Source organism: Sinocyclocheilus grahami, unplaced genomic scaffold (assembly GCF_001515645.1).
Source record: "Sinocyclocheilus grahami isolate Dianchi unplaced genomic scaffold, SAMN03320097.WGS_v1.1 scaffold1265.1, whole genome shotgun sequence".
Lineage (NCBI taxonomy): Eukaryota > Metazoa > Chordata > Actinopteri > Cypriniformes > Cyprinidae > Sinocyclocheilus > Sinocyclocheilus grahami.
Window position 1 is genome coordinate 83,056 of NW_015506444.1, and position 13,971 is coordinate 97,026.

At 36.7% G+C, this 13,971-nt stretch overlaps 1 protein-coding gene across 1 annotated transcript in view; it reads right to left on the reverse strand.

Moving 5' to 3' along the window:
* LOC107568635 (UPF0606 protein KIAA1549-like) overlaps positions 1-13,971 on the reverse strand; it is a 62,017-nt gene that overhangs the window by 31,998 nt on the left and 16,048 nt on the right. The window contains exon 3 of the mRNA XM_016254607.1: positions 1,000-2,120. Within this exon, the coding sequence (XP_016110093.1) occupies positions 1,000-2,120 (1,121 nt within the window). The remainder of the gene's footprint in view (positions 1-999; positions 2,121-13,971) is intronic.

Consider the following 13,971-nt stretch of genomic DNA (forward strand, 5'->3'; position numbering starts at 1 on the left):
CAAGTAGGTGTCAGGTTTAGTGATGTTGCAGAGATACTTCCGGAAAGTGGTTGTTGGAGGGGTTGTAGATAGGGTTGTAACTGATGTATCGTTCACGGAAGTCACTGTTGTGTTGTTGGAGCTTATGATAGTGAAAGGCTTGACAGTGGTGTCATTATGTAATCCTGGGGAGGACGTGGTTGTAAGGCTACCGATCGGTGTGGTGTTATCGTTATCAGTAACCATGGTGTCAGATGTTGTTCCAGACACGAATCCTTCATCAGCCATCTCTGTTGCAGGAGGGGTGGAGGTGATGTTGAAGGTTGAGTCAGTTGGGTATTCAGAAACACTGATAGAGGTGGTTACTAAAACAGTGGGAAGTACACTACTAGGAAAGAGGGTCTCTGTTGGAAGTGAGGTGATAATCCATTGGCTGTTATTAACAGAAGACACACCATCTGGTTCCTTGGTCACTGGAGGTGGGGTAGTCACCAGTAAGGAAGTGTTGTACGGTATAAAAGGTGTTGTAGCCCAATCAGTGGTTGAGTTTATATCTTCCAATGAAGCTGAAGGGTCTATTGTTGGTATAAACGACGGCTCCAAATATGGCAGTGTAGTATCTGTTAAACTCGGTCCAACTTCAGAGGGATCCAAGATAGTGGTGTTAAAAGGTTCAAATCCAGAGATATCCGTTGAGGATTCCTCAGTCCAGGAACTGTTACCTGTAGGCTGTAGATCTTCATCAAACAAAGCTGTTAGCATGTAACTTGGGTCAATGGTGTAGGTTCTAGTGCTCACAATATGTGTGGTGCCAATTGGAATGAAAGAGAAAACACTAGAGGCCGTCTGATTGGCAGTGGGCTCTGGCAAGCTACCATTGTCCTTGGTCAACTGGATGGTGTAGTACTCTAAACTGTTCATGTCTGGTAAAAGAACATCGGTGGGTTGGACTGTAACAGTGCTTGGCCAGTCAGATGCCAACTCTGAGGTCTCATTGACAGACTGGTTCTGGTTTAAGACATCTGAAGTTGTCGGGAGAATAGGTAAGGAATGGACTCTGGTTGGCTGGATGGTTGAAACGGTGTGTCCAATGTCTGATGTCAAAATACTGGTGAAATCTGAAGGTCTTGACATGGTAAAAGGCACAAAGGTTGTAAAACTCTGAAAGGTTGTTACGTGTTTGGTTAAGTCAGTGGTGGCTCCATTCAAGGTTGAATTGCTATTGAAACTGGGACTTTCAACAGGTTTGCTGGAGAAAGAATTAGTAACACTGATAGAGGAGGGATACAAGTGTTTGCTGGAAAATGACATCACCATTCTTGAGGGGAACGTGGTGTCATAGGTCTCTGAATTCGAGTCCTCAAAGTCATACACATCAGTGACTAGATTGCTAACCAGTGAATAGTCATTGCCTTCAGATCCCATGAAGGACATTGTTTCTAGGTAATCTCCAGAGCCATACTCCACATCCATAGTGTTGGTTGGGAAAAGGTCTTCGGGTGGGCCCATAGTTGGCTCAACAGACACTGAAGTCATTTGATGGTGTACAAAAACCATATGACTTGGTTTCAATTGCTGATAGCCTAGCTGGGTGTTGGGGTCATGACTGGTTTGTAACTGGAGGTCTTGGATTCTGCTAGATGGTTCCAATCTGTCTCCAAAAGGAACCTCAGAGTCACTGACTCCCACAGTCCCATCCTGTGTTTGAGGGGATGGAACAGGAGGCTCGTCAGGAGAATCTTCTCCAACTGAAGGCAAGCTAGACGGCACATATGAACCTGTAGTCTGTGATATTTGAGGAGCTGGGCTGATAGCAGACCAAGATAAGGGCACATTATGGGAGGTAGGCACTGGAGAATTTAGTTGTCGAGGCTGTCTGGAGGAACCTCTGGGGGTATATCCAACTCCCTTTCTAGACTTTAAGGAAAGTAAAGGAGGTGTGGCAAGAGGCTCTGGGCTTGTGGCAGAGTTCAGGGAGTAAGCGAATACCAATCCAGTGTTAACATTGTGATTGTAATTCTCTGTGGCTTTGGATGGATCTGAACTAGGTGAAAGATAAAATCCAGACAAGGTGGAGAATGCATTGTGTAGCACTTCCACTGAAGACTCATTTGGCAGGTTTGGAGCCTCCAAAGGCCAGACTAAGGGAGACACAAAAACAAAATCAAATAAATGAAATTATCTAATGCAAACTTAAAAAGTAGCAACAAAACTATGTGGAAAACAGCTAAATGCACAAAGCAATGCACATATCTACCTAATCGTTGCAATTTTGTAACTATACATATTAGTGTACAGTTCGCAGATACACAATATTATTGTGCTAACTTATTTAATTATTTACTTAGTTTCATTGCTGGAAAGTGAACCAACTCCAGCGTAAGGCTAAAAACAGCCGAATGTTTTTAATATGGCTGAATTTGTATTTAACATAACAATTTAATAGAAACATTTTAAGTTACAAATTATAATGCTTACATTTCCTCAGTTATTCAAAAAGCAGCTACAGAAAACGGGCAAAGAACATTTACATTACCAAAGAACATCATAACTAACTTCAGTTTAGCACAAGTATTATGCACTTTAAAAAATACTGACGTTATAATAAGTGAAGCTGAAAGATGAATACACTGCACACATCTGCGGTGCGTTACGGCTCTGACATGGCCACTGGATCTGATTGTGGTCCCTCTAGTCAATGCTTGTTTATTCCAGTTGCGCCGCGGCATGTTTCTGAAGAGTCCCAGAAGCGGCTCTCTGTGCTGCATCGCTATTTTTGACGGACAATAAATATTAACAGTAGTAATAATAATAATAATAATAATCGGCTTGTTATCGACAAAGGTATCACCAACAGGCGATCTCTGACTATCGATACATAATACTATCGTCTATTAGCACAACCCTAATACATATAGAAGGTTTATTATAATTCAGTTGTATATATCTATAGTTAGACACTGCTGTAATAAACTACCACAAATTCTTTGCGCAAGCCTTAAACACATCTCTATTCACCCTTTGAACCAATAAGGTAAAGTAACTGGGAAAAATATTGATTTTGAATTGATTCTTGACCGATTCATGTCAACAAATTGCGTCAATCAAGCCACACCAGTAAATAGAGTGAAACACAAATACAGAGTGAGATAATTCACTGGACGTTATTTCACACAGTTACATCAAACAGTTTGAGTTCTGAGGACTTTCATCATGCCATTGCACCCAGATGCTTCAAGGCTTTTTCTCTTGCATAAGTCGCATTGTCGTGATTACCCAAGTCACAATCTCACACATGTGCGGGAGGTTTGGAATGTGCCAAGGCCACGAAACAGGAGAGTATTTAAATAATTAAGCGTGCTACTTTCAAGAAGGATTCCTGAAAGCAGTATCGGCCTGTCTGGTTTATATTCCACAACACGTTTTATAAACTTTCCATTTGCATTGCTTTTTACGGTGGGTGCAGAGGTTGGGCATAAAAGCTGGCAATGTTTGGCTTGGTATTCAGAAGCAGCTGCACCGTAATGAAATGACCCATTCTGAGACGAAGGATGGAAGGCAAAGGTTAGAAGCTTCTTAATGAAGCATGAGTGAGCAAAACAGTCTCATGCCCTATTCAGATGAGACTAGTTTTCACCAAGGAGGTTAGGTAAATAATTCCTCCTCATTTATTTTGTCATTGTGCACATTATGGATTTAAGACCTACTTATTCTTTCACAGTATTGTAAGGAAAATATTTCAATGCATGATCACAAATGTTATGTCAAAAAAATAATATTTTAAGCTAGGCCTGTCACGATAACAACTTTTTGTTGTGCGATAGATTGCCCCAGAAATAATTGCGATAAGCGATATTATTGTCATTTTAAAGACCATTTTATGCCACTGAATATATAATCATAATGTAACAGCATAATAATGTAAGAATGCCTACACACTTCCAAATGACAACAAACTTCATGGAAATTAAGTATCAAAATATTAGATACCTTTAAAAACCTGAATAAATAGTAAATAAACATTTTCTAACAAAAAGTGCAACATAACAAGTAGAAAAAAAGAAAAATGCACAAAGAACTTGTATGGCGATTTTTCCATCTACAGATTTTTCCCTGACCTTCTTTTCTCTGTAAATGAAGGGTGCACACTATTGCTGAAAAACACAATCCCTACTTGGCAGCCAGATGTCCGTATGCACAAAGGCACAGATCCCTAAACAAGACCATATCTGCAGATGAAACTTTTTTTGTAGAAGCATTTTTAAAATTTGAACTAGCAACTCATGACTACACCACTTCATGTACGAGAAGCTGCAAAAGACACAGGCGCAAGTGGAATGTACAAAACATGGTGAGATTAATTTTTAAGCAAATATAATGGGCAATATATTGCGTAACCAAAAATTATTGCGGTCATGTACATATATTGCGCGATAAGCCGATATATTGATTACTGCGACAGGCCTATTTTAAGCTACATTGTTTCACATATAGTGTGGCTTTACATCAATACACACCTGATTGTGTCATGTAGCATAACATTTCTAACAGTTGTGGGTTTTAGTGCTATGATAAACACATTGGAACACAATGGATGCGCTATTCTCTCAAACTATCAAAATAATATATCATATCATGACCCAGATATCAATATACTATCATATTAGGACGATTAGCAAGGTGGCATTGATCAATGAGAAACTAGGTCAATGCATTTGCTATTATTTACAAGCCAATCATAAAAAAATGAAAGATAAAACTGTTTTCTGTTTTCAAACAGAAATTACAATGAACTGTGACTTGCTGATTTCAAAACCATAGAAGCTGAATAAACCAAAACACAGAAGATACTCTACTTTTAGCATAAAAAGGGTCCTTTATACCTTTTTAATGCTTCATTCATGCTACCTGTTTTGCCATTTATATTCAAATGATAATACAGTAACAGTCAGTCATCTGCAACAAATAACATTCAATGCAGCTCAAGGTTCAAAAGAGATTACACATGTAGACACCATTATGAAACTCGCAACTTGAATATGATTCATATTAGAAACATAGTAATATTTCAACAACCTCTCAGATTCAAAGCATAAGCCAGACGGATTTGTGAATCAGCAATAACCGACATCACTCAGCCTTCTGAAGAATCTCCCCGACACATGGACTTCATACAGACTTCTTGTTAACCCACAATTCTATATTTAGACTCCCCAAAAAAGAAAATAAGACATGGATGTCAGGGAGAACACGCCTTCATATAAACTCTGGCTCTGTCATCAAAAGAAACAGCATTAGAGAAAGTTCCATAGCCTCAGCCAAGTCCACTGACCACTTTAAAGATGATGGAAAAAAAGAAGAGAGAAATGGTTTATGGCATTAATTATGTGATTGAATTTTTATCAAATATAAATCACACAACAACATTGTGCAAAAGAAACATCTTATTCTACATTAATCAGGTCAATATGCTCTGTGTTTGAGCTTCTTCCGAGTAAATAGTTCTTTGATAGTCTATGAGGCTGTGTTACTCGTTGTTTGAAGCCCCTATAAAGCAGGCGGCTGTGTAAAACAGATGATCAACTAAATAACAGAGAAAGAATATGAAGCAGAATAAAGAGAAACAGTTGTTAGACCTTAACAATTACAAAAAGTAGGTAAAGCCTAAAAGACACCACAAACACTGACACTAAGTGTTATTGTTTGTTTTTTTTAAGTTATATTTTTGGGCTTTTTATTCCTTTATTATTCAGACAGGACAGTGGAGAGATGACAGGACAGTATTGGGTATAGAGAGGGGAGCGGGATCGGCATAGGAACTCGAGACAGGAATTGAACTCGGGTCGCCACGAGCACAGTCGCACTTGTATATGTTGGCGCACTAACCATGAGGCTATCGGCGCCACCAGCATTGTTATTAATTACAACTAAAACTATTTAAAGTTTTTGTTGCAATAGTCTTGAAATAAAATAAAATATAAATATCAGGTGAAAAACTTAAGAAATGCTGCCTTGGCTGAAATAAAGTACTAAAATGACTAAAACTGAAATAAAAATACATTAAATAGAAATATAAAAAAACTACAGAAAAAAATAACTAAACTAAACTAAAATTAGAATTAAAATTAAAACTGAATTTTTTTCTATTCTGTCTTTTTTTATTTATTATATAATTTAAAAAAAAAACTTTCTACGCGTACTGTGTTAGGCTAACTCAGACTTGTTATAGCACTTGTATATCATTGCTCTTGTTGATTTTGATTGCTTCTATTGTCCTCATTTGTAAGTCGCATTGGATAAAAGCATCTGCTAAATGACTAAATGTAAATGTATTAGTTAGGTTTCGTAGCTTTAAATTCCTTACTACTCAAACTTAACTTACTACTCAAAAGTTGAAAAGGACAATATTAGCCCAATTTATCTACATTTTAGAAAAGCCACACAAAAAAAGCTTTATAATCATGATAACTTTTCCTTATTTTATTTTCAAAATCATATTATGATTTTGGGACACACTAATTGTCACACTGACAACTCCGTAAACTCAAAAGAGAGTATTGATGTACAGTTCTAAATAAACCACAAACCTAGTGCAAAAATTATGGCATTTCAGCTGCGTGATTGATGAAGCAACTGTGAATCATCAATATTCACAGTTTGATATACGAGTCTCTTTGAGAGGGATGCGAGAGTCATTAATTAGTCTTACTGTGGCAATAAGTGGTTTAAATGACACACGGGTGAATGCTAATGTGTTCAACTATCTCAACCAAACATCAATTGCTGATCCACCATTTCTCAGGTCACTGAGCGAGACTAAATCTAACGAACAGGACAGAAGAGGCACAGATTACTGCCTGACCTCTGACTTCATCAAATGAGTGCTCGGACATTTACATTTCTATTCTCAGATCCCTATTCCCTCAGGAGCCATTCAATAAAACATTAAAGTCACAACCACCCATTTCTGTGCTAGGCCAATCAAAATGGATTGTTGACCCAGTTTTCAAAACACTACAACTGAAAGTCATGTAACACATCTATGATTGACAAGCAAAGAGGACTCTGTCCTAAGTCAAACAAAATGGCATTTTAAATTTGTCTTGCTAATTTCATAGCTCCAATTTTGTGTATCCAAAATACACACAGATAATAATAGATTCAAATTTTTGCATTAATTTGACAAAACTACAGCTTGATTGGAATATACAATAAACATTCTGTTCACAGGTGATCTTTACTTTTTTCTGTTTTCTGTTATCATGTATTTAATCTCAAGTTTGCATGCAGATGTTTGCATAACAAGGTTGCTCTGCACCCCTTTACCTAAATTCACTACTTCAGACTTAGGCTATGTGTCTTCTTGAAGCTTGCATTCTGCAAGTGAACGGCACATTATAGTGCCGGATCAAACAAAATGATGTAAAATGGCACCAACAGAAACTGTAACATTCAAGCAAAGACAATAAAGTAATTAATGATGGAGTGACTTAATAATCCTGATTGACGGACAAGTTCAATAATTAATCGTAAGAGGGTCACCTTCAGCCTAAATGAGCAGTGTTTATCGTGAGCAATGGCAGGCAGCCTCTCGCCCGACAGACGGGCAGCAGGGGAAATACCCTGACTCCACACAACAGTGCGGCAATGACTCCCTTTGCCACCTGGAACAGAAATGCAACCGTGTAACGCATGAACAGTCTGGCAATTGTTAGAGCTATCGCTTTCACAGAGATCTACCCAAGAGATACGTGTCAGACGCAAATGTAAATGTCAGTTAGACAATGCACATAGTGACGAATATCCACAAAAACTACTTGCAGTATTTAAAAGTGATGCATAACATATTTGCAACAAGTTTAATATAAACCAGTGGTCATTAACACCATAATATAAAACACAATTCATGCATAATGCTTAGATTAAAATAAAACCACAACCCAGGGAACCTATTAAGGGTGACAATAGAAATACATTCTAGACCAGAACTATTATAAAACATTAAAAGTAGTCATGATTTCACAACACTACATCTGATGTACCAACCATCTTAGAGCAAAGATCTGTTCTTTGAGTGTTATAATCTCATGAGGATCACAAAAACATGGACTTTGTATATGCACAAACTCCCTTATGCATGTTATGTTACGCAATGGTTTCTACACAAATGCTATTTAATTTATGGAAGTAAATACAAAACGCAGTATGCTTACATGCCCTTTGGCCTTAAAATGATGGCAAAACCAGCCAGTAAAAGTTTATTATACCTAAAAAAATTAAGTGCACAGAACACAATGGTTTAATTTAAAGTATATAATGTAAAACTTCATTTGAAAGCTCAAGATTTAAAAACTTTTATCAAAGGAAATACCTCTGAATTTGCTGTTTGTATGGATGTAACGGTATGAAAATTTCATATCACGATTATAGTGACCAAAGTTATCACGGTTATCAATACTATCACGTTTTTTTTTTATTAGATGAAAATGTTCAAAAAGAACTGATACACACACTGAAAACATTTCAATAAGTTTTATATTTGAAAATCAACAAACAACAAATACAATTAGCAGCTATATGCACTTTTTTTTAGCATAAACATTAAATTAACATTAACATGAAGCGCGCGCAGGGGCATGTCTATGTGGTGGCCAGGGGTGCCACCGGCCCCCCCTGAAATTTGGCTGGCCACCCCAGGTGCCCCCCCAGTAGCGCATACATCACGCGCGCAGGGGCATGTCTATGTGGACACACCCCAGGTGCCCCCCCTACCAAATGTCTTGACATAAGCCTGTTTTAGTAAATTTCTAATTTTAGGCGGTTTCTATAGTGTGATCTTAATGACAATGTCGAGAGCGCATAATATTACGCGATCCATGTGTGCGAGGACGAATCTCTCCACTCCCAAGCAGATTTCCTTCACTCACACAAAACTGGACGTGTGCTTTTAACATACATCGTTCCGCAAACACAACCTTTTTGTAATCTTTACTGTGCTACTTTTTCTGTATCTGATTTAGAACGAGCAGAAATCTGTGAGAAATATAACGACCCAAAGACAAAAGAACTGATAAAAAAAAGGAGCAAGGAGTTATAGGAGCAACAGCCATGTGGGCAGCACTGTGTCATATGCCATAGCTGTGCACAAGGTGTCTGTCACAGCTCCAGACTTATTTGTTCATTAATGACGCCATCAGCGACTAGTCGACTTCGACTCGACTTTCATCACATAAAAGTCGACTTCAAAAAATCAGAAGTCGTTCGGCCCCTACTACAGAGACAGTGAGGTGATTATCATCACAAAAGGAAACAGTGATCTACTACTCTATTTTGAGCTCTTCATGGCCACGCAGCTAATAAAATAACGCTTATGACCGTTTGACGACTTCCTTTATGAACAACGGAGGAAGTGTGTTGCATGATGCTTTCAAAATAAAACACAAAGGGATCTCAAATTAAATGAAACTGGATTACGTTCGATGTCAGTATGTCTTTCCGTCTGTCTCTCTTTGTCTTTGTGAAAAGAATGACGTCTTAGGCTGAAACCACAAGGAGGCTGAAAATGAGATCAAACCCATATAAATGATTTAGTTTAGCACACCCAAATGTAATTTGTTCCTCCCTAAACTCCTGTCCAGTGGTAAGTGGGAGAAATAACCCAATAAACCTATCCCAAACAAAACCAAAACAATATGATCATCTGCCTAACAATCACAGACTCTTTGAATGATATTTCATCAACAAATTCACTAAACAATTAGCCAGACACTATGATAAACATACACTGTTTGACATATGATAACCTCTTATTGCCAAATAATCAGTGCTAATGTTGTGAGGCTGATTCATTTGATAGCGTTCGTTAGTAAGGCTTACAAATAACTCTGTTTGAAGATCGTTTCAGAAAAAGAGACTTGTTTTCATCTTACTTTTTGTAAGTCAACTCACAAAAAAGTGCTATAAAAAATATTGGTAACTTGGTCATCACATTAAAATGGTACTTTGGCACAAATGTTGCCATATAAGACCTATATACACTTCTGTTCAAAAGTTTGAGGTCAGTATAATTTTTAATTTTACTTTTATTTAGCGAGGACACAATAAATTGATCAAAAGTGACAGTAAAGACTTTTACATTGCTACAAAAGATTCCTTTTTTAACTTTATATTCATCAAAGAATCTTGAAAAAAATGTGTCAGTTTCCTCAAAAATATTACGCAGTGCAATTTTCAGTGATTTTAAGAATACGATTTTTTCAGCATATTAGAGTGATTTCTGAAGGATCATGTGAGCTTTGCATCATATAAATAAATTACATTTTAAAGTATATAAAAAAAACAGTTATTTGAAATTAGAATAATAGTTCAAAACATCACTGTTTTTACTGTGATCAAATAAATACAGCTTTGTGAGCATATCAAAAACATTCAAAAGATCTTTTGAATACTTAAAGTTTTGAATAAATAATATTATGGTACTTGTTCAAAAAACATAGAATTAACACAGTATCTTGTCCAAGAAACCTATGATAAAAGTACTATGGTATGTGTAAACCAGTAGATGACTGAATCTTTAATTTGTTAAACCGCTCAGAGCCACTCTGAGCAATTTATGGGACGTACCTGCAACTTTTACGGTAGAACTACACAGTCTAATTTGAAGGGAGCAGCTGTGAAACACACAACAAGTCAGACTATAGCTAAGACCTACTAGTGAAAAGACTGAGACATCAATTACACCCCCCTCCCCCCAATGATGTAATTTCCTTCCATTTGCCAGGCTTATTCTAGAGAAAGTCTCATTTGCTGGTTGTTGCTATTCCAGAGAAAAAGGGTAAACGAGATAATTAAAAAAAAAAGGCAAAGGAAAGGTCTTTGGTATTATTTCAAGCCCCTTTGCCCACACATGTTTCTGTTTTAAGCTGATCCCATTGCGTGACTGCCTCTGCCTAACGCTGGCAGATTCCTCGTGTGCAGCCTAATCGAACAATCAAGGCAGAGTCTGTGCTGACATTCGTTTTATCTCAGAATGCCTTTATAGAGAGAAGACACTGTTATTTTAGATTTCTCTTGTATTACATTTACAAAATGCGGTATTGTGTTCTGCATCCTTCAGCCAGACAACGGTCTTGTTTGTAGTCTACGCTTCTGCATATTTTTGTATACTTACAAACTCAATTTAAGCTGAGAATAACACCAATTTAAACACTGATATTATATCCCCATCACTTTTAAAAGGAATATTTCATGTAAAAATTTACATTCTTTCATCGTTTACTCATGTTGCAAACTTGTACGATTTTCAGAGAAACACAAATGAAGATGTTTTGCAGAATGTTCTGGCTGCTTCTTCTATGCATTTATTTGATGATATATGCAGCAAAAACAAAAATATTGTGAAATATTATTACCCTTTAAAATAACTAATTTATATTTGAACGTATATTAAAATGTCATTTATTTCTGTGATGCAAAGCTGAATTTTCAGCATCATTACTCTAGTCTTCAGTGTCACATGATCCTTCAGAAATCATTCTAATATGCTGACATTGTGCTCCGGGAAAATTTTTTAGGTTGAAAACCGTTAATATGCTCAATATTTTTGTGGAAACCGTGATCAGTATTCTTTGATGAAGTTGATGAACTGCATTTATTTGAAACCGGAATCTTTTGTAACATTATAAATGTCTTTACGGTCACTTTTAATAAATGTAACGCATCCTTTCTGAATAAAATAAGCAATTCCTTTTCCCAAAAAACATTTAAATGAAAAAAGAGCAATGTGAGAGTGACGTGAGGGATAAAATCAGCCCCTCTGACACTGAACAGAGCCCTGTTGTTTGTCTCATCAGCAGCTAAGTGCTCGGGACGACTGAAATTTCCCATGTACAGGCATTGATTGAACTACTATGAAGTACTGACAAAAAATAATGAGCAGGGACAGCATAAACACAGCACACCAGTGGCTTCCCTCATGTCACGAACAGTCTTGTTATTGTAAGCATAAGCCTGAGACAATTTTCCAAAGTGAAAAAGTACTAATAGTCAAATTCACCTGAATTTTACAGCCTAACATCTGGTTGAATGGCTGACTGTGTTTTGAGTAAAAGCAGGCTGGAACGTGTTACCTAACATGGCACACAGGCAGAGCAGAGTCACGTCAGGCGAAACACTGTCTCTCTGACGGTTTCCATTGATCAGACTGAGCTCATGCCTGCTGATGGCCACCATAAATGCTGAAGTCCATCTCTCCTGCACAGCATTCGGTAAAACTGAGAATTTAAGAATGGCTCCCTTTCAATTCAATAAATTTAAATCGAATTGGCCACACAGATTGTTGAATTTAATGTTGAAGAGGAATTTACTCAATATGTAATTGCTACTATAACTTCTAACTATGCATTCTACTTGCTTAAATCAGCTTTGCCAAACTAAAAATCTATCATTTAAAATGCTGCAAGTGAATTTAAGCATCACAACATTATAATGTACAGTATGAAAAATGGGAAATTTTTCCATTTTTTATTTAATACATTTAACTGTTAAATTATAGCATTTTAAAAGCACTTAAAAAGATAAAAATGTATTATTATAATATATAATAATATAAATTAGATATTTTACTATATTTTAATTAGTGCTGTCAAACGATTAATCGCGATTAATCATATCCAAAATAAAAGTTGTTAACGTAATAAATGTGTGTGTACTGTGTATATTTATTATGTATATATAAATACACACACATACAGTACATATTTTGAAAATATTTACATGTATATATTTATATTCATATAATTTATATTATATATAAATATATTTAATATAAAAAAAATTCTGAAATATATACATGCATGTGTGTGTATTTATATATGCATAATAAATATACACAGTACACACACATATATTATGTAAACAAAAACTTTTATTTTGGATGCGATTAATCACGATTAATCGTTTGGCAGCACTAATTTTAATTAAGGATAAGGATTTTTAATAGAGACCGCACTCACCGCACATCACATCTTTTAGCCATGAAAAAAAATCAGAATAGCTTAAGTATACAATTTTATATTGGCTAAATAAATCTCCATGACCTTTCAAAGTTTTCAAGGACTGTGGGAACCGCCTGTTAAATGTAATTTTGAATTAGAAGTGGAATTTAAGGCATTGTCAAATCAATTCTGAATGGCGCACAACCTTGTTCCTGTGTGTTAATACACTTGAGACAAAGATCTGAACTTGAGTGCAAACTGGGTGCAGAAATTCTCCAACTGCGAGAGAGACGAGAACAAGAAAAAAAATACTCTTTTTTTGAAACAGGTTTTTGAAACTCTTCCTTATGTAATGAGGAAGGTGGGGACACACTTTAACTCCTAACATTGGGATGGTCTCCAGAGAAGCAGACTTTTCCATGGCTGGCGTATTGTGTAATTCACTGGAGGACGCTCAAGTTTCCTGCACGCCCCCCCCCCCCATCAGCCTTCTTCGAAAGACAGGAAGGCCAGGCCTGTAACTGGAGCGGCCCTGAAGACTTGAGGGCTTCGTGCTCAGGGCTGAACTGAACTCACTGCGTAAACTTATGGACCCTTCCGACTACAAAGCAGCCAGACTCCTGTAGAGAGGAGAGAGAGACGCAACTCTCACACTGAAACTCCATCAGGCGAGAGCTTTTAACAACTCTGTAAAACATGGTGCAAATTATAATGATTTTAAAAGGTTGAGCATGATGCTTTTATGGTATTATTGTTACTAAACTCTTAGTATTCATGATTCTTCAACAGAAAAATAGCAATACGAGTGTGTCCGTGACCTTCACTCCCAGTCAAAAACCAGTAAAAACAGTAATACTGTTAAATATTAAAATAACAGTTTTTTGTTTTATTTTTATTTATTTAAAAATGTAGTTTATTCCTGTGATTCAAGCTGAATTTTCAGCATCATTACTCCAGTCTTCAGTGTCACATGGTCCTTCAGAAATCATTCTAATAT